This window comes from Rutilus rutilus (genome assembly GCF_951802725.1).
Source record: "Rutilus rutilus genome assembly, chromosome: 1".
Taxonomy (NCBI): domain Eukaryota; kingdom Metazoa; phylum Chordata; class Actinopteri; order Cypriniformes; family Leuciscidae; genus Rutilus; species Rutilus rutilus.
In genome coordinates, this window is record NC_140209.1 from 32,256,982 (window position 1) to 32,284,158 (window position 27,177).

General features: G+C 38.0%; 2 protein-coding genes across 3 annotated transcripts in view; both read right to left on the bottom strand.

Annotated features, from left to right (window-relative positions):
* LOC311293084 (Fc receptor-like protein 5) overlaps window positions 1-27,177 on the bottom strand; it is a 135,078-nt gene that overhangs the window by 90,374 nt on the left and 17,527 nt on the right. The window lies entirely within an intron of this gene.
* Window positions 1,463-26,876, bottom strand: LOC311293190 (adhesion G protein-coupled receptor E1-like). Of its 2 annotated transcripts, none has more exons than XM_084413277.1 (7): window positions 26,751-26,876; window positions 25,309-25,401; window positions 20,979-21,068; window positions 20,509-20,652; window positions 20,273-20,425; window positions 19,023-19,175; window positions 1,463-1,695 (listed from the first exon to the last, which is right to left on the bottom strand). In XM_084413277.1, the coding sequence occupies exons 2-7, from the start codon at window positions 25,334-25,336 to the stop codon at window positions 1,547-1,549; spliced, it is 717 nt and encodes a 238-aa protein (XP_084269403.1). In that variant the 5' UTR covers window positions 25,337-25,401; window positions 26,751-26,876; the 3' UTR covers window positions 1,463-1,546. The 2 variants fall into 2 exon arrangements, with proteins under 2 accessions (XP_084269403.1, XP_084269402.1); XM_084413276.1 differs by having other exon boundaries at window positions 26,632-26,866.

Sequence of the window (27,177 nt, forward strand, 5' to 3'; positions counted from 1 at the left end):
CCCTCATGTGAGCGTAAACCTTTTGCAATGTATGGGAGTTTTTTTTTTTTTTTTTTATTATTGGTGTGTTTTCCATTGGGCATATTTTCAATTCACAATTCCAACTTGCGCAATTTGAAGGGTAATGGAAACACTGCTGCATATCGGAGTAAAAAGGTTAGAGTACGTTCTGAGAACATTCTTAGAACATACTGGAGATGTTTGGGAACATACTGGAAATGTTATGTCAAAGTTCTCCATATCTACAGGAAACGTTCTATTTAAAGAAAAATCTGACTTATATTCCAGAGCACCATGTAAGAAGGTAGCATGTTATTGATTTATCCATTTTTTTTTAACAGGTCTTGCTGGCCTTACGGTAAGTAGGCTACAACACCTCGCATTAACACCAGAACATCAGAAAGTCACCTTAATTTAGCGCTTTTTACAATACAGATTGTTTCAAAGCAGCTTTACAGTGATAATAGGAAATAAATACAGCAAAGATTTTGGCTGTACAGCAGCTCTAGAGGAAAGTCATTGTCTAGTTTAAGTAAGTTTTTAATTGATTTATTTCCGTTGTAAAAATCATTAGTTATTCACTTTGATATACGCTTACGCTTACATGATGACACAGTTTTCAACTGAAAACTTTGAATGCGTTCTGGCTGGTCATTTACACGACAACAACATTTTGGTGGCCTGAGAACACAATCTTTGGAGTTGGTTTCAAAGTGCATGTTTTTTTAATGCAATTAGCAGTTCAGCAAGTCCTCCTCATTTTAGTAATCGTTCTTATTCATAAATGTTTCTTATTCACTTAAAAGAACTGACACAATAGCTTTGGGTGAGAAAAACTCTTTCTTGATTATCTGTCAGGGTATTTCTCAATTCTTTATTTATGCATTTAAGATTTAATTGAGTGTCTAGAGCTCTGTCCCTTTGTTGGTTACAGATGTCTCTACTCAGACCAATACTTTTTCCATCTCGTTTGTCCTTTATTCCAACTCATTTTATCTTTCGTGAAATGATGTATATGAGACTAGTACTTTTTGTTTTGTTTAACCTTTCAAGAGTATAAGTAAAGGAGAATACACTCAGCTGATCATATAATGTAAATTATTTCTGCTTGCAAACATTTCAAAAATTGCAAACATGCTTGTGTTGGACACGTGTTTACAGGTTATAGACATTTTAGAGGAGGTAGGTGCTGTGTATTTAAATGTGCTCTAAGTCATGTTTATTTGTACAATGTTATTTTTGTATATAAATCATTATTACAGTGGAACAAATTGCTATTGTTTCATTTGTAAATTAGCAACTGAATTTTTTAACCATTGCACAGAACCACTTTATCACCAATAATTTTGTATAATTGTGTAGTTTCCTCCAAAAACCATGGTAACTACAGTCATGGTTACTATGGTTTTACTGTAGTATTTCTACAATATAACTGTAGTAGTGTCAGAATGAGAGTCGTAGATCCAATTGCAAGAAAGCAGTTTATTGTGACAGACAGGACAGCGAAAAATACTCAGAAAAGAACAGTCATATAAGGCTGGCAGACTCAATGCAGCAATCCAAAGGAGAGAGAGATGAAGAGACAGGAATTAAACACAGCGTGGTAACTCAGACCGGACGGCAGGTTGAAGAAAACTCTTGAACGATCTCCGCGTGCAGTACAGAATGACTCAGCTTGGAACTCAGACACAGGAACTGGGTGAGAGAACAAAACAAGAGAATCAGTCTACACTGGTCACTGTCTGTTTCACAGTGGCGACACTGTCAGTAGACTCTAGCAAATATGCCTATATGGAAAGTTATATTAGGTTTTTCCTCAGAAAAATAGAAACATGTATACTACATCAGACATGAGTCAATTTGACACTGAGAGACTGGGGGTGAAAGAGGAAATACAGCAGGAAATTACTAAATTGGTGGTGTCATGATGCAATATAATCCAGAACAACAGAATGTCTAAAAGAATCACATGTGAATTGCTGTTGGTATGGAGGAGCGCCGAACGGGCCACATGTCTGACCCGGGCTGTTAGAGTCCTCCTAATCTTATTTTACAGCACCCATGGTGACACTGCAAGATTTTTAACAAAGCATCAACTCTAGAATATTTTAAAAAGGCATTGTTTGTTTATTTTATAAAATGAACCATTAAAAAAAAAATGACAAATACTTAGCACGAACCAGCTCATTACAGTTATTTGTTCGGGAATTAGGCTACTCTACACCGGTCGCGCTGTATTATTTCAATTCATTAAAAAGAAACGGCTTGTATAGAATCGTTTGGAGATTCTGACTACACTGGTCGCCTGCATGTTTCGCACTGTGGATTGAGTAGCATCACACTCTATAAAAACCATAACTGTAAAAAATAAAAAATAAAATAAAAAAAATTCTACAAGAAATCAATAGAGCTTGGTAAAACCGCCTTCTCTTTCTATGCACCCTGGTTGTGAGCTGCAGAGTATAACAATGATAGAAACACTCTTTAAAAGTTTTAAAAAATATCCTTTTGACCAATTTAAAGGAAACAAGGGCATGTTTTGTTGTTATTTTATGAGTGCTGGTTAAAATTGTATAGATTCTGAGTTTTATGTTTGTATGTTGTTTATGTGAAACTTTTTGTGCTGCCATTTTGTAGTGCGAGTTTAAGTTAACCTGATAACCGTGTAAAAGCAGTTGGTACACGAAAACACCATACAAGACTAATGCATGGCGAGCCGGCATCAATCGTGTGAGCTTTGGCGCTTAAACACAGAGACTGGAGTTTTCAATGTTGCTGCTATTGCTTCAGATAGAAAAATAATAAATAAATAAAAACACAACTGTGCAAGTGATAAGGTGAACAGCAGAGGACAGCATGGTCATTCTGTTCAACAAAAACAACTAGAGTAGGCTATTTGTGTGTCAGGTTGCTAGTGGTTGAATGATGTCTGTATATGATTTGGTAATAGGGGAGAGCCTATACACTGGTCAAATTTAGACTGACTCCCTGAAATTTTTAAGCATGTTTAAAAATTATTGGTAGCTCAGGAGATGCCCGTAAGGTCCTCGGCTCGTAATTTCTCTTACATGATGCAATCCACAACCATACAAACATCCATGATCGACCCGCGATTTGTCCCAACAGAGAAAAAAGAAAACCACTGAAATTGAGTTTCTACCATGACAAAGATTGCACCGTGCACACAAACTTCTAGTTGATGGTGCCTTGATGCAAAATAAACCTCGATCATGCAGTGTGGAAAGAAGCACACACCAGTGGTCTTCAGGTTTTGTTTTATTCATTCTTAGTGCAGAATGTTACAAATTAAGTAAGATCTCTACTCAAAGAGAACAAAACCATCCATATAAGAATTAACAGGGATCCGATCAACAAGATCCCTGTAGTCCCGCACTCTCACTCCCAAGGCTTCAAAACACTCTTTAAAGTGCAAAAAGTACATTTATAACAAGTAAATAAGGAGCAATATAAACTTAAGGAGAGGGAAAGCCAAAACAAACAACAAAGCTAACTAAGTGCAGAATCAGATTATTAATTTATTTGCTAGATTTTGCCATTGCAGAGAATACTGTTTAGGGAACTTCATGCCAACATTCTGATCACAAACAGAGGAATGAAAATAAACTCTTAATGCCTATATACACAACTCTGTGTCCCATTCACATCAAGTGCAAACACTGAATGCAATTAAACAGTTTATGACTTTATCTTACACTTTATGAATTAAACCTAAATTGCAAAACTGTTGATAACTTCATGCGTTTTCTCAGATCGAATAGCTATCCGATCGTGAAAAGACCAGGGGTCTCATTTATAAATCTCAACCTTACTAAAAGTGTACGTGCGCCCGAAAGCCAAAAATGGCATATGCAATTTTTTTTTTCAGATTTATAAAACCGTTCGTATGCCAGAACATGCGCAGAATATATGGGGCTTACAACGCCTAGTTTTACTATGCAGATCCTCATCTGCATATCATTTGCATATGATTATTCATCCACGTGATAACATTTATTAACGGTACAAGACACATTACATTAATAAAAATCAAGTAGTTGTCTATCCTTGCCTTGTTTTTGAATACATAAATCAAATAGTGTTAAATACATTTCAGGGAAAGTTTTTCTCAATCTTTTCCACTGGCCAAATTGTATTTTTAATTGATTTATATTTTTAATGGAAACGTCTCATGTTACGTATGTAACCTATGTTCCCTGAGAACAGGGAATGAGCACTGCGTCGAATGACGCTAGGGGAACCGCCTCAGCGTGACCAATGACTGAAGTACCTGTAAAAACCCGCCAATCATATTGGCCCCCATCAGCCATGACGTCATGCTCTGACGCACCCGGGAAGTATAAAGGGAGCGCTCAGAGAACATGTCATCCTCTTCGTCTGAAGGGACTGAGTAAGCAGACCAAAAGCATGGCAAAGAGACGCAGTGCTCGTTCCCTGTTCTCAGGGAACATAGGTTACATACGTAACCTGAGTCGTTCCCTTTCGAAAGGGAACTCCCACTGCGTCGAATGACGCTAGGGGGACGCTATACCCACGCCGCCATGCTAAGGGGATGCTTAACAACTATATGTAACAAGCACAAAAACACATTAACCCAAGGTTAAAGCCCCTTACTACTTACACGTCAGGCTAACAGTATAGCACTTCTCCCTAGGGCCACCGCCGAGCTCCAGCTCAAGGCATGGATACCACATCTACCGAGAAGGGTTCCTTAAAGGGAGTACCGCCCCGAGCCAAAGGTCTCTGGCCTGCTACTTCCAGGGGGACCAAAGTCGACCCCTATGCCAAGGAGGCTATCACGCTTAACGCTGAAGCCAACAACCTATTTAGACCTAAGGGAAGCGGAGGCCTCAACAGGAAGACTCCGAGAGTAGAGGAAGCCTGCACACTTACATGGTCTCCAGAACTTATTCTGAAATTGTGAAAGGTTCAAAAATGCAGAGCTCAGACAGAGAACGGCAAAAACAACTCTCCGATATTGAGAGGGCCCTTATTCTGAACTACTGCCTGAAATGCTGTTTGCATGGAAGCCTCAGCAGGGTGACTCTCAAAAGAGAGGAGGCCTGACACATGCTAGAATACAGCTCTTACACTCAGCAAACTATATATGGAGGCCTCAGCAGGATGACTCTCAAAGGACAGGAAGCCTGACACATTTCTAATAATCATAATCAAATGGGCCTGAAGCACTTCCTCAGAGAGGGAGGGGCCACATCTCAAACTCCAACCTCAAATGCTGCTTGCATGGGCGCCTCAACAGGATGACTCTCAGAGGAGAGGAGGCCTGACACATGCTAGAGTTAAACCAAAAGCAGTCCAACTGTATATATGGAGGCCTCAACAGAAAAAAAAATCCTGAAGGAAAGGAGGCCTAACACATTTAGCTAGGAGAGCTAGCTCAACAATAAAAAGGAGCTTCAGGGAGTGAAGGGCCTAAAGCACCTCCTCAGAGAGAGGAGCCACTTCTAGGACTCTACCTGCAAAGCTATTTGCATGGAGGCCTCAACTGAATAAGAGAAAGCCTAACACACATGCTTGTATACATGGAGGTCTCAGCAGGATGACTCTCAGTGGAGAGGAAACCTGACACACATCCCTATGATGGCAAGCTTATCTACCACTAGAGCCCAGGGAGCGAAGGGCCTAAAGCACCACCCCATAGAGGGAGGGGCCACCTCACAGCTCCACCTGCATAGCTGATCGCATAGGACCTCAATAGAATGACTCTCAACAGAGAGGAGGTCTAAAACATACACTGTGTATATGGAGGCCTCAACAGAATGACTCTCGAAGGAGAGGAGGCCTAACACATATAGCTAGGCCACTTCTAAGACTCCATCTGTAAAGCTGTTGGCATGGAGGCCTCAACAAGATGACTCTTGAATAAGAGGACGCCTAACACATATGACTGTATATATATATGAAGGTCTCAGCAGGATGACTCTTGCTACAGACTTAACTATGTATATGGAGGCTTCAACAGGAAGACTCTCAAATAGAGAGGAAGCCTGCCACACATATGTGACCCCTAGGGGGCCTTTTTAAACCAATCACAAGTTGATAACCAACAATCTGAACTTCAGATGTTTACAAGCAGGCTATCCCAATAAAGGGAAATAAAAGGATAGAGAGGGACTGGAGTATTATAAAAATAAAAACAGTTTATTTATTTTTTTTCTCAAGTTAAACACACACATGAAAAACAGACCTTAGGCCTCTGGGCAACAAATTCAGGGACCGGGACAACAAAGTACAAAATCAAGGAGTTTGAATAAATAGCACTCAATAATTCAGCAAAACTATATATATATATAATTTACACTCAGCAAACCAGTGACCACACAACAAAGTTGTTACCCCCCAGGATATTGCACCAACCCAATGGCCTAAGATACAAACATTACATACACAAACATGAAACATACAGCAACACACACAAGGGAGAGACTGATGGGCAACACAGTGGGCCTCCCTCCCACACACACACACACACGCTCACATGCAACTGAATACTAAAAGCAAGGCACAGGAAAAACAGTGGCCAAGATGGCATATGACGGTCCTCCTGCAAAGAAAACAGTTACAATATCATACAAGTAATTATACAGGTCAAATCAAAGCTATACCTAATTTGTTGCCTGTGCATCAATGGGCTGAAAGTTACTTAAACCGTAAAAGGTCTTCAATTGAATATAAGCAGTCGGAACAGGGCAAGGTGCTAAAGTAGCCTACATTACCAACCTGTATGAACACAGACCGCAGCGTCGAGCCAAGAGCTTGTTTAGTTGTAATACTGTAGCGATCGCTTTATTCCGTCTGGTTTTTACTCGTACATTCCCAGGCCAAACTACAGTATAATACAGACATGGCGAGTCAACATGACTACATACATATGAACAAGCGTTCCGTGACAAAGATGTACACACGTGAGGGAGAAAGGAAGCCAGTGAACTTACATTCTCAGCACAACAAACAGCACTCAGCAAACTTGTAGTGGTCACACTCTAAACCAGTGACTAATATAGACAGAACACAAGTCAGTGAGAGTTCATTACGGCCAGTGCCTAAAGAAAAAAAGCTGAACACTGCTCACGAGTAAAAGCAGAGAACTTACATTTTCGTTGAAACACGCTGACACAATTCATAGCCGGTGAGGGCTCGTGAAGACTGGGAGCTGGATGTAACCACGGCACTGAATAACCGTGCAAACATCAGGTCAAGCTACAAAACAATGCAGTAGTTTGAATCAAATCAGATCCATGCCAACCATGTTTTCACAAGGAGGCTAAAATACATTTAAGCATGAACTCACATCAACTCAAACAACCAACCAAGAGTCCAAGGAACAAAAAGTCCGTAGCAAAACACTAATGAGAGAGACTGCCAGCTTGCTGGATTTAAAGGTGCAGCGCCAAATGGCCACCACCTGATTCAATCAAAGCGCAATTCCCACTGCCTACGTCCTACCCGCTACACATACCTAAAACAGCTAGTTACCTATTACCAAACTGTTCGCATGAAGGCCTTAGCCTGAGGCATGCACTGCATATATGGAGGCTTCAGCAGGATGACTCTAAATGGAGAGGAGACCTGGCACATAAACCAAAAACAGCTATCTTGTCTAAGCTAATTGCATGAAGGCCTCAAAAGGGATGACCCTTAAAGGGGAGGAAGCCTGAAACATGCACTGTGTATACAGAAGCATCAGCAGGATGACTCTCAATGGAGAGGAAGCCTAACACACACATACCTATGATAGCTAGCTTATCTACTACCAGAGCTCAGGGAGCGAAGGGCCTAAGGCACCACCCCAAAGGGGGAGGGGCCACTTTTCAGCTCCACCTGCAAAGCTATTTGCATGGGGCCTCAGCAGGATGACTCTCAAAGGAGAGGAGAACTACAACATGCTACAGACAAAGTGTATATGGAGGCCTCAACAGGATGACTCTCAATGGAGGGGAAGCCTGACACATATACCTAACCATAGACAGCCTAACTGTGTATATGGTGGCCTCAGCAGGAAGACTCTCAATGGAGAGGAGGCCTGACACATATATCTAAGAAAGCTAGCTTATCTTCACCAAGGCTCATGGAGCAAAGGGCCTAAAGCACAACCTCACAGAGAGAGGGGCCACTTTTCAATCTCCACCTGTAATGCTATACTCCTATATCTATATATATATATATATATATATATATATATATATATATATATATATATATCATAGCTAGCACTTGATGATAAATACAAATAGCATGGCAGCTCCATAACTGAAACACAGGGCCTGGCAGAAACAATTATGAGAGTTCTTAAATATTACAGAGATAGCAACTCTAACTCAGTGTTCGAATTGAGGGGGGGCTGGGGGGGTCCGGGACCCCCCATAAGCATCAAGGGACCCCCCATAAGGCCCAAAAAAATGACCTTGGGGGGTCCCCTGGTTTTTCATTAAAACTAAAATAGAAACAATATTTGACATAGCCCTATCTATCTATTTTTTACCAAAGTATTGCGCTGCCGCTACATAGACTGTAAAAAGTGCCGCTCCCATAAAAAGCTACTTCAAATTAGATGTGCATCTGAAAATACGCTCAAGTGCACCACACGCTGTTTTCTGAAGGAATTTACAGACTGCGGGCGCGACGTCGCTGTGTGATTGGCTGGCAGAGTGATCCTTCGTCATTATTTTACCTCACAATGACGGTAAGATAATATTTCTTTGTTTTATGATTGTTTGGTACACCTAATTTATTGCTACTGAATAAGTGTTTATCTTAGAATCGGAGAGTCACTTTTATTATAATCTTGGTCTGTCAATAGTTGTTTTTTTATCTTATGATGCTAGCTCACTATCTGCTTGTTAGTTGTAATTAGCCATCTAACGTAATTCTGAGAAAAATAGAATCTTGTTTGGAGCTAGCATTGCACCCATTCTGAATTAAACAAATAATTTTAAATCTAGTAACCTTAACTGCTCAAAAAAAGTATTAATTTAATTAAGGACATTATTACTGATGAAAACGTTCATCAGGTGAAGGCTTTTTTTGTCAACGATGACAAAGCAGGGTTGCTAACTCTCACGAATTGTGCGTGAGACACACATGCATTGATTATTACGCCGAAGACAAACATGCAGATCAACCATTTTTGTTATGAATTGTATCCTATTTTCCATTATTATGTATAGCCTAATACTATTAGTGTAGTATTTAAGGTTAAATGGAGAAAAGGGTTTTAAATTAAATGCAAAGAGGCAAATTAAAGTCATTTTGTTGCCAGAAAAATAATAATTTCCATTTGCAATGCCATTGTTTACATGTATCTAGTCTAGTTGCTCAAAAGAGTATTGCAGGTCATAACTGCTTACTTATTTTTAGGTTTTGCATTTAAATAAATATTTAGACATGATCAAACACTAGATTTTCAAATGATACATTTTAAAAAGATACTCGTATAAGCACACACAAGTGAATATTAATTAATGCAAGAAAATACTGAGTTTAACCCAAGAAAAGTACAGTAGGCCTTTTCATGTGAACTGATAGTGAATCAAGAGATCAAAATTGATTAATGGTCATCAGCATCATAATCGTATCAAATTCTTTCTATTTTTTTCCCTCTTGTAGAAACACTATTGTGACAAAACATATATTTAAACATATACTCTCATTCACCACTATAGAAGTTTACCCAACTATGACAACTTCCACTTGGAAATATTAAAGGGTTATGTAACTACATTCAAGATAAATTAGTTTTTTTAATGAAATAAAATGCCTACATGTGCACTGTTCAAAGTTTATCACCATTAATAACCTTAATAAGTAGCATGATTAACATGGAGTGCTTTCTTAAATATATTCACAGTAACAACATTACGACAAATATAATATTACAACTCACATCACACATCTTACATTATTTTCTCAGATATGGACAAGGGAAAGAAGAGAAGAGCCATCACTGACTTTTTTGAAGGGTAAGCCTGTTTATTATTATTATTATTATTATTATTTTAATTTCAAGATTCTTCTGGATTTTTATTTTAATTTATGCTCTTTAAAATTGACTTGGTGTGTCCCAGACTTAAGATAAATAATCAGAAAAAAATATGTAAGGAAAACACTTTGAAACATCAGATTGGTATGTAATATTTATTTCTTGTAGCATACAGCCTAAGAGGAGCCTCATCAGTAAAACGCATAACCAGGATACTCAAACACAGCACTTACATGTATCGCCCAGGCTACAAGAAAAACAAACAGACCCCCAATCCAGGACAAACCCCAATACAGACAGACCAGCCCCAATCAGAGCAGACCAGACAGACCAGCTCCATTCCAGGACAACATTAGTCAGCAGCACATCCACAACAAACTGTGCACATCCAGCCCAGTCCATGAGCACAGCTTTGTCCCTGCTTACTAGTAAAGACAGGGTTATACACTTCAGCAAGCAACAGCTTGAGGCATGGACACAGCAGTACTCCCCTTGGCTATACATAAATGGAAATAACATAGGATGCACATTCTGCAAATATGCCAAGCGCCTTTTTGGAGTCCAAAAGGGAGTACAGGTGGCAGAGGAGTGGGCTTCTGGAGAGGTCACAGCAAAAGATGTCAGGGCCATGAGAAAGAAAATCTACAAACACAGAGACAGCTTAACTCATAAGGCATCAACAGACATTCAACAGCAGAAAGAGAAAGAGGTGTTGCCCACCTTGACAGAAACTTTGAATGCTAAAGTTCTGTTGGAGACAGTGCACTCATTTAGAACAGCATATTTTGTTGCAAAGGAGAAGTTAGCCTTCTCAAAAATGAATGGATTGGTTGAGTTACAAGAAATGAATGGAGTAAAAACCGGCTCTTGTCACAAATCTGATCACTCTTGCATTAATATAATAACACACATTGCCAATAAAATGAGAAAAAAAATTGTCTCAACAATTAAAAGTGCTGGTTCTTGGATCTGTCTTACAGTAGATGAAAGCACTGCATTTGGGAGAAGCTACCTCATCCTATACCTCAGAGGAGATGTGACAGGGGAAGGTGAGACAGAAAACATTTTTTTGGATTTGATTGAGCTGGAGGAAGGAACAACTGCTGATGCCATTTACAAAGCTCTCAAAAAGAGTCTCCTGGAAGCTGACCTGGATGATGCATACCTCAAGTCTCATCTGATTTGCATAACAACAGATGGGGCATCTGTGATGACTGGAAGACAGAGTGGTCTTATCACAAGGCTGAAAAAAGACTACCCTTTGCTGGAGAGTATCCACTGTCTTGCTCACAGGCTTGAGTTATCAGTAAGTGATGCACTAAAGTCAGTCACAGGTTGCAATCACTTTGAGATATTTATTTCAAAGCTGTATACACTGTACCATCAATCCCCAAAGAATGCCAGACAACTTTCAGAGGCAGCTTCTCAAGTTAACATCTGCCTACTTAAGATTGGTCAAATTTTTACCATCCGCTGGGTAGCAAGTAGTTTTGTGACTTTACAAGCTGTTTGGAGAGACTTCCCTGCTCTGGTTGCACAAATGAAAAAAGGAGCTGAAGATGGATCTCGCTCTGATGTAGAAAGAAAAAAATTCAGTGGCCTTCTGAATCGCCTCACATGCACTGGCTTTGTTAATGACCTGGCAACCATTAAAGATGTGCTACGTGAACTTCAGAGTCTATCCCTAAAACTTCAGGTAGGTGTTTTTCTTCAAATTTAGTGTGAACAAGACAATTACATTGAGAAATATGTCAAAAATCTATCTATCTATCTATCTATCTATCTATCTATCTATCTATCTATCTATCTATCTATCTATCTATCTATCTATCTATCTATCTATCTATCTATCTATGTCTGTCTGTCTATCTCTCTATCTATGTCTGTCTGTCTGTCTGTCTATCTATCTATCTATCTATCTATCTATCTCTATCTATGTCTGTCTATCTCTCTATCTCTATCTATGTCTGTCTGTCTGTCTGTCTATCTGTCTATCTATCTATCTGTCTGTCTGTCTGTCTGTCTATCTATCTATCTATCTATCTATCTATCTATCTATCTATCTATCTATCTATCTATCTATCTATCTATCTATCTATCGTCTGTCTGTCTGTCTAAATACTTCAAACTTTTTCAAGCCAACTTCAAAGTTTATCTTGTTTAGAGTTGTCTTTTTTAATTTTTCAGAACAGAAGCACTTCTCTTATGGACGCCACACGAGAAATAAAGACGACAATTGAGGTGTTGAAGGCTTTCAAGATCACCCCAGGGAAGTCAATGGAGAAAGCAGAGGAAGCTCTTAAAGTAGGATAATTCAAACGAGTGCCCTTGCGTTCAAGCAAGGAAAATGTAAATAGATTGCAATTCCTCCAAGCCATCATCGACAGTCTCTCTTCACGAATGCCTGACACAAAGCTTACAAAGATTATAACACCACTGGATCCCCTCAGCTGGCCAAAATCCAGAGAGTCTCTTATTCTCTTTGGGGAGAAAGAGATCCACGACCTGGCAAAGATGCTTGAAGTACCAAGTAGGGAGGCAGTTGAGGACTTCAGAAATTGGAAGCTCAACAATGATCAGAATGGGAAGGTCCTCAAAAAGTTGTTGACTGCTAGCAAAACATACCTGGCAAGTTCTTCTGAATGCGAAAGAGGCTTCTCTGTCCTCAATGCCACTGCCACAGATGCAAGGAATCGCCTTCGAGTCAGGAGCCTCTCTGCAGTTCTTTTCATTGACATTAATGGCCCCCCTCTCAAGATGTTTGATGCTTACCCGTATATTCAGTCTTGGCTTAGGGAGAAACATTGTCTGTCAACTGCCAGTAAAACAGGGAGACGAGACAAATCTGCTGAGAAAATCAGGCCACTGTGGGTTGTTCTAAACAACAGTGAATGAAGCAATGCTGGCACTCTCTTTTAAAGTAATGCTGTGCTTACCATCGTTTTTGTTTGTTATTACATCTTGTTATTTCATAGATTTTTATTTAATTTTACATATAGTAAATGCTCAGCTGCAAAAACATGTTATGATACACACAAAGTAAATGAAATTCACAAGTAAAGTAAATTATATTATTATTTGAAATAAATAAATACAAATATGTATATTATTAGTTTTTAGTTTTTTTTTGGGGGGGGGGGGGTGGTGGGGGTGGGGTGGGGGGACCCCCCAAGACCTTTGACTCAATTCGAACACTGCTCTAACTGCAAAAAGCTACACACATGGAAACCTCAGCAATATGACTCTCACAGGAGAGGAAGTCTGACACATGCTATGCACAGGCCAACGGTGCATTACATACAAACCTTAAGTTAGTTAAATGTTTAAGGTAAACAGGGCCTGCCATATAGCGGAGGCCACACATGATTTCATAGAAACTACCTGTATAGCAGAACAGATCCGTTCCAAAGAAGAATGGAGGCCAAACAATTCCAGGAATATATCAACATATATTTATTAAACGTTTCTTGGAACAGCCTGTTTCCAAAAAATATATACCAAGCCTAATGCAGACCGTCAGATTTATAGATTATCATCATAGGTCCGGCACATGGGCCTGATGTTACTTTAAAAGGGGAAAGAGGGAAGGCAGGGCGTGTAAAGGGAGAATGGCAATTATCTGCCTCTTCCAGGGCGATTACCATCCCGGTTAGCCTGGAAGTCTTCTCTCCTTACCCCCTGCCTTTTCCTCCTGGACTCGCACCGTCTCACGGTCCTGCTCCTACCAGGAAGAGGGGCACGAGCGGCGACTGAGTCCCGCTGGCTCTGTCTACACTCCTCAAAGCGAGACGGGCCAGGACCCCCGGGGTGTCTGGGTGCGGACCTGGACCGGCACGGAATATAGGATTTATACGCCGCTGACCGCACCCTCGCCTCTCTAAACTTTCCGACCACTGCCTCGACAGAGGTACCGAAAAGTTCGGAGGGCGAGACCAGGGCATTAAGGAGAAATTATTTTTATTACCCACATGTGCCTCTCCGTGACCACCATAGCAGCCATAGAACGCCCGATGGCCGTTGCCAGGCCCGGGGTGGGTAATCGGGAGAATCGGGAGAATTCCCGGTGGGCCGCTTCACTTTTGGGCCGGTCGAGGAATTTTATTTATTTATTTATTTTTTTACATTTGTCACGTTAGTTACATTAGGCTACACACGTTCCGCATTCTGACACTGCAGCCGCAGCGCACAGCCTCTGAATGGGTTGTACCATGTGAGGGAGTTCTCCCCTCCCCTCCTATAGAGTTGGTTGGGTCCATAGCCTGTCTTTTCCAAAACGTTTTCTCAGGAGTAGGCTACCGCGGCACCGCCGGCGCCTACCGATAGCTGGGCCGGCCCTACCGTAACGGTACACGTCAGGGAGGATGGATGGGAGGAAGAGGCCAGGAGGTATGGAAGCTTGTTTCCGCCACAAAATAAAACATTTTAAAAGATAATTGCGACTTTTTATCTCACATTGCGAGTTTACATCTCTTTACATGACTTTATTTCTCAGAATTGTGAGATATAAAGTCAGAATTGCGTGAAATAAAGTCAGAATTGCGTGTTATAAAGTCAGAATTGCATGATATAAAGTTAGAATTGTGTGAAATAAAGTCGCAATTGCTTCTAAAGTCTAAGTGAATTATTATTTAACCTTTACATTATTTGTTGAACCATGGTATTAAAGGGATACTCCACTTTAAAATGAAAATTCTGTCATCATACACTCACCCTCATGTTGTTTCAAACCTGTATGAATTTCTTTCTTCTGCTGAATAGAAAGGAAGATATTTAGAAGAATATCAGTAACCAGTTTCTGGTCTCATTGACTTCCATAGTAGGGTAGAGTGGGGGAAAACGCCCCCCTTAAGGAAAATGTGACATTACAGTGAAACAAAACATAAATGTGACTAGAATTGCCATCCCGGTTTTGAGTGACTATGGCAGGAGTTATTCACCAAATATTAAAATTGCTCAGCCTTCATAATTAATTAGTATTTTCACTGAAAATATTTTTGTACAAAGGGGGCGTTTTGCCCCAGCGGTGGGGTAAAACGCCCCCCAAGGTGGGGTAAAATGCCCCCTTTCTTACCAACCAGTTTGCTTCATAGATCAACAGCAAAATTAACAGACAATAGTTTTTAATCTCTAAAGGTAAAAGGCAAGTAATGTATCAACATGTATATATATTAATATTTATTTCAGTAATGTTCAAAATAGGCAAAATTAACTACCTTCCATCAGTGAGCTAACTGTGCTAGCAAGCTAGCTAGTTAATGCTCACTTGAGGTAATTTTTTCATGTTTTGTTCAAATATTTTGATTTTACCACCTAGTTATACTGCATTAAGTGTAAAACAAAGGATTTGATAGACAGAAATATTTTATTATAGTAATTATGATAGAGAAACTATGCCCCCAGGGGGGGCGTTTTACCCCTCAGCGTAGGGGGCGTTTTACCCCACAAGCTATGAGTTTTTAAAAAAAAAAAAATTCCTTATAAATAATATATGATCTCAAACTACAGACTTCACTATTCATCTATCATACATCACTGCGATATCCTGCAGAACAATATTCTCTTAAACACTTATTTACTAATATCTGAAAATTATAGCATTTACCATGTAATCCTCTTCTCTTCAAATGTGTCACTGGTGTCAGCTTCTCCATAGAGATTTGTATATCCCCGTTATCAACGTAGTGCATAGCAACAGTAAAAATGTATCTTGACTACTTTTAGTGGTTATTTTGGGAAAAACAGGTGGGGGGCGTTTTACCCCAGGGGGGCGTTTTCCCCCACTCTACCCTATATATATTTTTCCTACTATGGAAGTCAATGAGACCAGAAACTGTCTGGTTACTGATATTCTTCTAAATATCTTCCTTTCTGTTCAGCAGAAGAAAGAAATTCATACAGGTTTGAAACAACATGAGGGTGAGTGTATGATGACAGAATTTTCATTTTAAATTGGAGTTATACCTTTTATACAAACTACACAATAGTAAGAGCTGAACTGTTGCTTCATTTATCCAATTTGGAAAAAGTGCTAATTTGGAATTCCACCATGGAAAAAGTGGGCCGGTCTTGGGCCTGAAACTCCGGGGCTGAAAAGTGGCCCCACTCCGGTCCTGGCCGTTGCTGTCTGCTTGGTGGCCCGGAGAGCCAGGTCTGTGGTGCGGCGCAGTTCAGCTACCGCATCAGGGGATAAGCCCTGACCCTGGTCCAGGTCCTTCAGCAAGTCAGCCTGGTACGCCTGCAACACAGCCATTGTGTGCACTGTGCAGTGCAGTACCAGCCTGACCTGCCGCCGCGTACGCCCTGCCATTCAGACGAGATGTGGTCTGAAGAGGTTTGGATGGCAGAGTTGGAGCTCTTAGTGTCGATGCCTCCCCCCGCGCGAGATAGTTCGCGAAGGTATCCTCAACAGGAGGCATCGACACCTTCCTAAATGTTTTTGTTGCAGGTTTGTCCATCTTCAAACTAAACTATTTTCTCAGACAATCTGGTATTATCATGATAAGCAATTATCTCTGGTTAAAACATTAAAACACAGCACGCCACAGGAAAAGTGTTCAAAAACATTGCATCCACAACGAACATTTCTGTTGATTGAATTTGAATATAAAAAAAGTTGTAACTTCTCAGTAATGATTTTATGTTTAAGTGTTTAACTCCATAATTTGAATGGCATATTTAATCTAAATGTTTATATCAGAAATAAAAATTAGGAAACAAGATACACCTGGGGAGACTAAGCAACATGAAAAACTACAAAGAACTGAAACTGAATTTTTCTCATGTTGAAAAAAATTCAACATGAGAAAAATAAACATTTTTGTTGCATTGCATCTAAATGACATCAGTCCATTTATTCTGGAAGCAGTTTTTAAATCCAGTGCCTTAGTGAAGTTTTATGTTGGATAAAGGTGTATGTCATATGCATAAATATAATGTAATGTAAAATCCACTGACATGCAGAAAACAAGAGGAAGTTGACAGAGTTCCATACTGACTGAATAATGATAGATGGTTGAGGACACAGACTGTTAGAACCTTAAGACTTAATCTACATTAACTGATTCTTTCATGTAATAATGGGACTGGCTTTAATTACAAATGTATGGAAGTAAAAATAAAAGCAGAAAGTAGTGAAAATTGGTTAACAGAAGCGACACCACAAGTATTGCATAACTTTTCCAGGGTTGCCAGGTCTGCGTAACAAAACTAGCATAGCCAATCAAAAATAGCCCAAAAGTAGCCAAATCACCACATCCCAAATATAAAAATTCAAAATATGCCATTCCTAAACCTAAAATGCGTATTGTACAGTCACTGTCCTGCAAAATGAAAACCACCATATTGCAGTGATCACTAGACTTAATATTAAGAAGAGTTCCATTGGTAGAATATAACATATTTCAAGCAACATATACAAGCATTTCAGTCATTCCAAGCATTTCAGTCTTGTGGTAACAGTTTAAAAGTTGCCCAATTCTGCGGGAAAACCCCGTACGTGGCAACCCTGAACTCATCTCATCTTTTACCAGATCACTGACACTGTGGGTGATTTACAGTATATCACATGTGAACTGTTTATTATTCATATACCAGAACCATAGTGTATCCGTGAATTTAGCTAGAATAAAATGAAAGTTAGAATATTATGCCCACTTGTATGAATGTCTAATACGATTAGAAATGAGTTATCATTTTACAATCAGCATCTGTTGCTGAGCTGTTATGGGAACAGTGTGATCGTTGTGAGCTACAAATAACACATATGGGAAATGCTACAGAAAGCACTGGATAAAACTTCACATAACATAATTACCTACTATAATTCCTACGGTCTGAGATCTAATTTCTGCATTCTTCAATGTAACAGTCCTTCATGATTTCTGAATAGCCTTATTATTTAAAAAATATTTTTTATTTAAAAAAACTCCAATTTGTATTCTAGATAATCATTGAAATTAAGAGATTTAAAACCTTCACACATGAGTAGAAGACATCACTTCTAAAAGCACATAAAGGCAAATTCTATAAATAAATTTGATTAAAATTGTATCTTCTTGTTCTTTGCTGTCTACATTTACATTTCTTGAATTACACTTTACAGTTCTCTGCAGTAAAGCTCACTCATGAAACTTTGCACTACGGCACTACTCTGAAGTCCACGTATAATGTTATCAAGATTTTTACATCAAAAACATCATAATTTAGAACTAATGGACTATTTAATATCCTGTTTTTTAATCTCTCTTTGAAACACTCTGTTTTGGATGAGGCCTAAAAATGGACACCAAGAAATTACTTTTATACATTTAAAAAAATCTCACAAAATGATATGATCACACTGATCACAAAACTTTTTTTTTTTCATTAATGTAAATATGTTCATCAATAAGTATAAACCAACATTTGTTCTCCGATTGCAAAAAAAAAAAAAAAAAAAAAAAAAACACACAAAGGTTTAAAGGTTTACAGTTTAAAACTGTATTTAGACTGAAATGTTGTTAACTGGGTTGCAGAAATTGCTAACTTTTTAAATTGCAAACTTTTTATAATTTATTTGTTATTGCCTGCATATGCATGTGTGTCTGTTAGATTTGTATCTTAAACCTTGCACTTTGTTTCCTCTACATATAGTGTGATGCACATTCATTCTAATGTCAAACACCATGTTTCAATTGTGTAAAAGAGCCTCAGATTTGATTATGCAAATGATGTGCTTGATAAACTTTTGTAGTCAGTCCTTCTGGTTTTCTTAACTTAAGAGGTTTGGGTAACTCTATTTTAATAGTCTACTTTAGACATTCTAGTAACGTAACTTTGCAACTACATGTCAACTACCAGTCATTAGAGTAATATTCAAAACAGCGTTTTGGAGATTTTACATTTTTCAAAAATAAACTAAAACGTCAATGTGTCAAAATGTGGACTAGACAGTTTTCTCACAGACCAAAAGCAATGTTAAACAATAGATGGCCAAAAAAATGTTTGGCCTCTAATAGTTTCTTACCAATACACTGAACTCCTTGACCTGCAATAAATCTCTCTTTCCCATTGCTGGAAATGTAGCCAGCTTCACATGTGCATGAATAACCTCCTTCAGAATTGACACATTCTGCATTAGGACCACAAACAACACTTCCATCCTCACATTCATTGATGTCTGAAATGAGAAGAACAGAGATTCAGATGTTGTTTTGCAATTTGCAATAAAAATATATATATATATATACAACTATATATCAACAAAACTTAATTATATTTTTTTTTGTGGGGAAAGTATAAATGTACACATACAATCCAAGTCAAATCCTGTTGAGCCCTGATATTGATTAAAACTCTTGAAAAAGAGTCATCAAAAAAAGAGTTTCTAAGAAATGTATATCATATGTTAGTCTTTTTGTCTTTAATGTAAATATTCATAGAGAATATAAAAAGTTCATCAATAACTACAAACAAACATTTGTTCTCAGATTCATTTAGACTGAAATGTTGGTAACTGGGTTGCAGAAATTGCAAACTTTTTTATAATTTATTTGTTATTTGCCTGCATACACTGTCATGCATGTGTGTCTGTTAGATTTTTTATATATATCTTAAACCTTACACTTCTGTTTCCTCTACATCAAGTGTGATGTACATGAATTCTAATGTCAAACATCATATGTTTTTATTGTGTAAAAAAGACCCAGATTTGATTATGCAAATGAATGTGCCTAATAAACTTTTGTAGTCAGTTCTTCTAGTTTTCTTAACTTAAGAGGTTTGTTTAATACTATTTCAATAGCCCACTTTAGACATTCTACTAACTAAAAGTAACTTTGCAACTACATGATAACCACCATTCATTAGAAACAGGATTTTGAAGATCTAACATTTTTCAAAAATAATCTGAAATTTCAATTTTCAATGTTCTGTCTGTATTTTAGGGACAGACAATAAACAAAAACATGTTAGCTGAAAACTCGGACTTTACAGTTTTAAAGGACCTACTGATGCAGGGCTCATCTGGATTAGTGAAGTTAGTTCCTCCTGACTTCAGTCTGAAGCCGTCAGCACAGGTGCAGTAAAATGCACCGTGGGTGTTATGACATGTTGCATTTATTCCACAAAAACTGGGATAGTCACATTCATTTCTGTCTGTAATTTAGGGACAGACAATAAACAAAAACATGTTACCTGAAAACTCTCACATTAGACCAAAAGCAATGTTGCACAATAGATGGCCAGACAATGTCTATAGCTCTAATAGTTTCTTACCTATACACTGAACTCCTTGTCCTGCAAAAAATCTCTCTTCCCCATTGCTGGAAATGTAGCCAGGTTCACATGTGCATGAATAAACTCCAACAGAATTGACACATTCTGCATTAGGACCACAATCAGCACTTCCATCCTTACATTCATTGATGTCTGAAATGAGAAGAACAGAGATTCAGATGTTGTTTCTGCTGCACAGAGGTCATATGAGATGCATCATATCAAGCTCTCTTTACCTTGGCATTTAATTCCATCCGTTTGTGTGAAATTGTGAGTTGGTGAGAACCCTCCTTCACAATGACAGTAGTAATTTCCATGTGTATTGATGCACTTTGCATCTTCTCCACAAAGGTTTGGCATAGACTCACACTCATTTATTTCTGTAGTAATGACAGAAAATGTATGAATAATCACAGCACTTTTTCTTTATTTTTGGTTACAGTTTATTAAAGAGTGCAGATTCAGTACATAAAAGTGTCCTATCTGCAACATAATTTGTAGCTATTTTTTTTAATTACAGCTTTTTTTAATAATATAAAACTATATCAACAAAACTTGATAATCTTTTTTCTTTTTTTTCTTTTCTTTTTTTTGTGGGGCCAGTATAAATGTACAAGTACAATCCAAGTAAAATCCTGCTGAGCCCTGATATTGCTTAAAGCTCTTGGAAAAGAGTTGTTTATCATGTTAGTCTTTTTATCCATACCTACACACTTTCCCCTTTTCTTTTGAAATCCTTTCAAACATTCAAGTGTTGATGTTCTCATGATGTTCTCTGTCAGTGCCAATAGAAGACCTATAAACACAAATAAAAAGTGTCTGTTACTTCATGTTTAGTGTCTTTGGTGTGTAGCTTGATGCACAGAGGTCCAAAGGTCTGAGACCACATTGAAAATCTAAGATATACGTATATTTTTATATTAACCTGCAAATAAATAAAACAAAATACTGAGATAAACATTCTGATATTTGTGCTAATATCCATTCAAGTAATGAAAACGTTTGTATTTAATAGAAAATAGAAGCATTTTCAGTAGTGGCCTCAGAATATTGGACATCACTGTAAATGAACCGTGTTTGTTAACATTGGTGCCATTGAGCATTAAAGTATCATGCATTTCAAACTAAGCCATGTTCTTGCCTATCTAATCTCATAGATAAGACATGATGCCAAAATTGCCCTTTATTTATCACCCATAATGACTAAATTGTTATTCACTAGGAAAAACAGTCTGAGAAGACAAAGTTGGAAAAAATTCCCACTCATTGTTCATGACAGTTGCATTAGGATTTATGAGTGCTCTGTAACTAACTGTAACTAACAGATTTAACTTAAACAACCAGCACTCAGACCGCAGGGTCACCCAGAAGACTCTTAAAAAAAATGCAAGACATTTTACAACCCACAGTGGTGACTCCACCTTAACCTAGGGTGTGTTCTTGCTCATGTGTAAGCACCAGACAAACAATTGTTTTATGAATTTGTTCTTCTTTTCAGCCTAACAGAAAGTTTAATGTAATACATATATATATTATGTCTAACAGAAAAAAAAGTCAAACAGGTTAAAATGAGATCTCTCAGAGAAGAAAAGGTTTATATAGAACCTTAAAGGATTCTGTCAGACGCTTCAAATGTAGAACTTTTTAGGGGTTACATCATGGGGTAATTTACTGGGTTCAGTTTTTATTGATTGTGTTTAAATTATTATTATTTTTTATTATATTTTATGAATTAATCAGCTCGTAAACAAACTTTTATGGAAGTAAAATAATACCAAATGTTTTTGAAACAAAAAAGCCTGTTGAATTGCACTATACTTGAAAAAATAGGCATTGCATTAACCATGCTTGCATTTTAATGCATTGTATTTTTAGGGCTTGCATTTTTATGGGCTGAAATTCAACATGGTTGAATATTTAAGCTGTGAATATTTCAATTAAAAACATTTCAAACACATTTTCATTATTAAAAATTAAATAATCCATATTTACCTTTCATATTTCACTTTCAAGCTGTTTAAAAATACAACCTATAATATTCAACAGGCAATTTTCGGTCCATTTTATTTCGCTTAGCAAATTCGCTTCCATAAATTCAGTTGTTCAAATTTGACAGAAAATACTAGAGAATGTCTAATATGGCGAGAAGTTTCACTCTCAGTACACTTCCGGATTCTGAACTGGTTGCAGTTCCTCTCTGATTCCATATGAGGGCGCTCACAGGACGAGTGCAGAATGAATGGAGGTCTATGGCGCTATACCATAGACAGTAAAAGAAATGGACACAGCGACCCCATTGGATTCAACGGAGACAAAGTGAAGCCAATTAGAAACTTTTACTTCCTGGGGGTCCAGCGTACTGCGCAGACTCAAACTGAGCTCGACGACGTAGATGTGACGTGAGCAAACCGCCTGTCTTCTAGTAGCTGTGCCAAGATCAATCTGAATCATTCCCTTCCGAAACTTGCAGAGATGGAGAGCGTGAGTATGAGCTGTCCATGATCTTGGAGCAGGAGAAACTTTTTGTAGGTGTTCTGATTAATATCTTTGTCATTTTGCCTCGACGTCCTCCCGATTGCCCGCGAGCTTCTCCTCCTGTCCATACGGTAATTTCCTACTGTGCGACAGAGAGTCGCGTGGTTATGACGCAATCGTTAGCCTACTTTTACAAAAACTGCTTCTACAGGGCCATAACGTAAGCTACAAGGTAATGGAGCCTTTTATACATTTTCGTGTTTCTTTAGAAATAAATAATGGACAAATGGAGTCTTTAAACGCCTCAGATGTGAAGTTATTCGCTGTCAAAGTGACGCCAAAATGAATGGGAGTCAATGGGATGCTAACTGCAGGTGGGGTTCCGCTAGCCAATGGCGGCGCCCGGGGGTACCTTCAAAATAATACAAATCCCTGCCCCCCTGCGCTATACCAATAAAAATCCACTTTTCTCAGGATATAATTTTTTGTCTCTGGGGGTGAATGAGGAGTGGGCTGGCCTGGACTCCGGGCTTCTGCGTGATGATTGGAGGGTCTGTCGAAAGGCTGCATCTCCTTTTGATTGACAGCGATTTCATACAATAAAAAGTCGCTGATGACGAAGTTATTCGAGCTCAGTGCCATCGCGGATTTTTCAAAGACAAACTGCTGCAACCTATTTCTTGGTATTTGCTTGTCGAAATTGCTAGCCAATTTTCATAATACATTTCACACAATTATACATTTAGCCTATATCTTTATTCTATTATTACTTATTATATATTTTTATATTATTATTAGTAATAATAAAAAAAAAATTAAAATAATAAAAAATATATTATTAGTAGTAGTATTATTATACTGTATTATATTATTATTTATACCTTTATTATATTATTACATTTATACAGTTATACCTAACTGCTGGCCATTGAGAGGACACTGGTCAAGTCAATGGAAAAGACGCCTAGTTGGTACAGTACGACAGGGTCACAGAGCATTTTCTTGAAAAGGAACGTAGGGCAGAATTTACGTGTAAATAAATGGACAATTTTTATGATGTAGGCCGAAAATGAGCTTCCCCTCTTTGAAAGACCAGCAGCCGCCACTGAATATATATAGCCTATATATATATATATATATATATAGAGAGAGAGAGAGAGAGAGAGAGAGAGAGAGAGAGAGAGAATAGAATAATAGAAGAGAAGAGAAAGTGTTAGTATTGATCATGTTGATTTTATGCCAGTATATCACGAATCGCTCAAGTTCATATTCTGAGTCCATCTGCTTGCCTGTAGCCTAGTAGCCTACATCCCCAATAAGGTGCGAGTTTGGACTTTCATATCACTGTATTAGTCCATTAAGCTACGTTAAGCGTTTTGTCCCGACGCAAGGGGCATCCTTGAGTATGAGGTATTGAGGGAAACCGCTTATAGCCTAATCCCGTTCATGGTAGAGAAAGCTGATAGCATGTAGGCTTCACAGGAAAAGTAACAATGAAGTTATTGAATGAAACATAAACTTCATCTTTTCCGTATATATACTGACACAGATAATCATTTTCATTTTATGAATGAATGGCTTGCTCTAACTGTTGCTGGTCTTCGTCAACAACACGCGCCTGCACCCCCTGCTGGTGAGATAGACTAACAACAGATGGAGATTATGCTCGGCAATCTACTGCTTTTCCTGCAGTTCCTGGATGTCAATGTTGATTTTACTGTCGAATTTGAACCACTGAATTTGTGGAAGCAAATTTGCAAAGCGAAATAAAATGGACCGAAAAATGCCTGTTGAATATTATAGGTTGTATTTTTAAACAATTTGAATATTTTGGAAGTGAAATATGAAAGGTGAATATGGATTATTGAATTTTTAATAATGAAAATGTGTTATATATAATTTAAATATTCACAGCTTAAATATTCAACTATGTTGAATTTCAGCCCATAAAAATGCAAGCCCTAAAAATACTATGCATTAAAATGCAAAAATGGTTAATGCAATGCCTATTTTTTTTTTTTTTTTTTTTTTTTTCAAGTAGTGCAATTCAACAGGCTTTTTTGTTTAAAAAATATTTGGCATTATTTTACTTCCATAAGCTTTAAACTGTTAAACATGAAAGTATTATGCAAACAATTAAGACATTTCTCCAAATATTTTTTTTTTTTTTTTTTTTTTTTTGCATAAAGGGTTCTTTAAAATTTAGTCAAGAACCCTATGGTTCTATATTGAACCCAGTTGAACCTTTTTGTCTAAGAGTGAAGGTGAGTGAATAATGACAGATTTGTCATATTTGGCTGAACTCACCCTTTAACTTTGAGATAAACAACACCCAGTTTCATGTATCATTGTCCCACAACATCCCATATTGAACTCACGAAAAAGTATATTGTGATTTTACTATTTCAGTGTCTTTGAAGGTTCATGGCAGTGTTTGCAAACATATCAGTCCCTGTTTTTAGCAAAAAAGTTAGCAAAACCACACAGTGGCTCCATACAAACATCTGTCTCTACATTGATCTGTGGAAACTTCAATCCTAAAAAGAAAAAGTGTGACTCACCCAGACTCAGCAGATACATGTTCCTCATGGTCAAAGAGTGAAAGAGACTTAGGGGAGAGTGGGGTGATTTGTAAGTAGTTCCACCCCTTGTTTCTGGAAAACCATAGAAGAAATTGGTCATGTGACCACATCATTTTGAAAAGCAATCACTTTTACTCATCCTCCAAAGAAGAGAGACACATGGCATGAGAGTTAAGCACATTTTAGTGCAAAAAAAACAGTTTTTTCCCTTTCAAAGTAAAATTTCTATGATTATGGTTTTTTGATTGTGTCTGAACAATTATAGACAAGTTTGAAAACATTTCACACATGTTTTAGTGCTTTAGTAGGCTACACAATGAGTCTATACAGTTAGCATGATGTTAGCTCTTAACTGCTGGATCATGCTAGTTTTTCAAACTTGTGGGTCTGGGGTGATTTGTGCCAAAGGGCCTGGGTTAAGTTGTGCCAGATCCAGACCACCTAGACCTGCATACTCACAGGGGATAATCTTGAGAAGTGAGGAGATGGGCATGCCTCATCATTGTTTGACTTAGGCCTGCCTGCTATTTGTTTAATTTAGCTAACACTGATTTCAGTTTTGAGTTTGCACTATGTTATTAATGAGAAGTTTTATTTTCCTTTTTTAAGTGGCCTATGTCACAATAGGATGTTTATAAATTAGCCTTTGTCACTTTATTCTTATGTTACATAATTGACAGACAGCGCTATGTCAACAGGCATCTATTGCCAAAGCCTTTTTGCCTGAACTGATTCACAAATATCATATATTGTGTTGTTATGGTGCTCTAAATGGTTGCTAGGGCGTAGCTTGATAGCTTCACAATGATCCTGAGAGACTGATTGGTCGTCTGAGTAAAATGAGCCCGCCCCCTTGTCTCTGACACTGTGATCCAGAGTTATGTTCAATACAAAATCCCTATGCAATTGACCATAGTAGGAAAAACGCATGCTATGGTATTCCAGGGTGACAATATCTAAATAAACCTTAAATGAGTCATTTTGTATTGAATTTATCTTGCTTTCATATAACATTACGGTTCATAACATTAAAATGTTCTGTTTTACTTCAGAAATCACTGGCACAATTTACCCCCAATGTATTCCCCCAAAGGCACAACTTCCCCCGCACCAGGGGCAAGTTGTGCCATGAGACCACTTTTTTCCCAAGAGCTATATTTCTGAAACAATTTATTTCAGATCCAAAGTTATTGTTCTCAGGGATGCACCACATCCTGAAATATATGTACATCCTTAAGTTGAAGGCATTACTGCCATGGCCTCACTTTAAAGTCACTTTGAGTAAAAACTGGCACAACTCACCCCACTTTCCCCTACAAATAAAAAAATAAACGAAAACAGCTTATGATTTGATCCTGATCAATTCCATGCAAGAAAATTCTTGAGACTCTTCAAAGGTCGTCTTTCTTCGGGCTCCTCACCAACTATCTTCTGTTTCTATGCAGGGCTAGACTCTCAATATTTCTTCCCAGACGAGGTCTTGTGTCTTTCGTGCTGACTCTAAATGTTGAAGAAGCCTGAAGTGCCTGTTAGAGTTTTGTGAGTGCAGTCCAGCCCCTTGCTGACACTGAGAGGTCTTTTTTTTTTTTTTTTTCAATAATACAATTTTAAAAAGCTGCATGGTGCACCAGTTTGGGGTTGCGTTATGTTCCTTAGATGCTAATCTGTTCTCAGAATCTTCTCTATTTCATTAAGAAGCAAAAAAAAAAATATATATATATATATATATAATATTGTTAATATTACAGATAGAGCATTCAGGTAAAGTTGCAAATCAACACTCTTAGAAAAAAAGGTTAAATGGGATTCTATATAGAACCATAAGGTTCTTGACTGAATAAAAAAAAA

Coding starts and splice junctions, on each gene's coding strand:
- LOC311293190 (XM_084413277.1), bottom strand. CDS start 25,336: ATGAGGAACATGTATCTGCTGAGTCTGG. Junction 21,069..25,308: donor CATGTATCTGCTGAGTCTGG/GTGAGTCACACT, acceptor TTGTGTTTATAG/GTCTTCTATTGGCACTGACA. Junction 20,653..20,978: donor GAAAAGGGGAAAGTGTGTAG/GTATGGATAAAA, acceptor TCATTACTACAG/AAATAAATGAGTGTGAGTCT.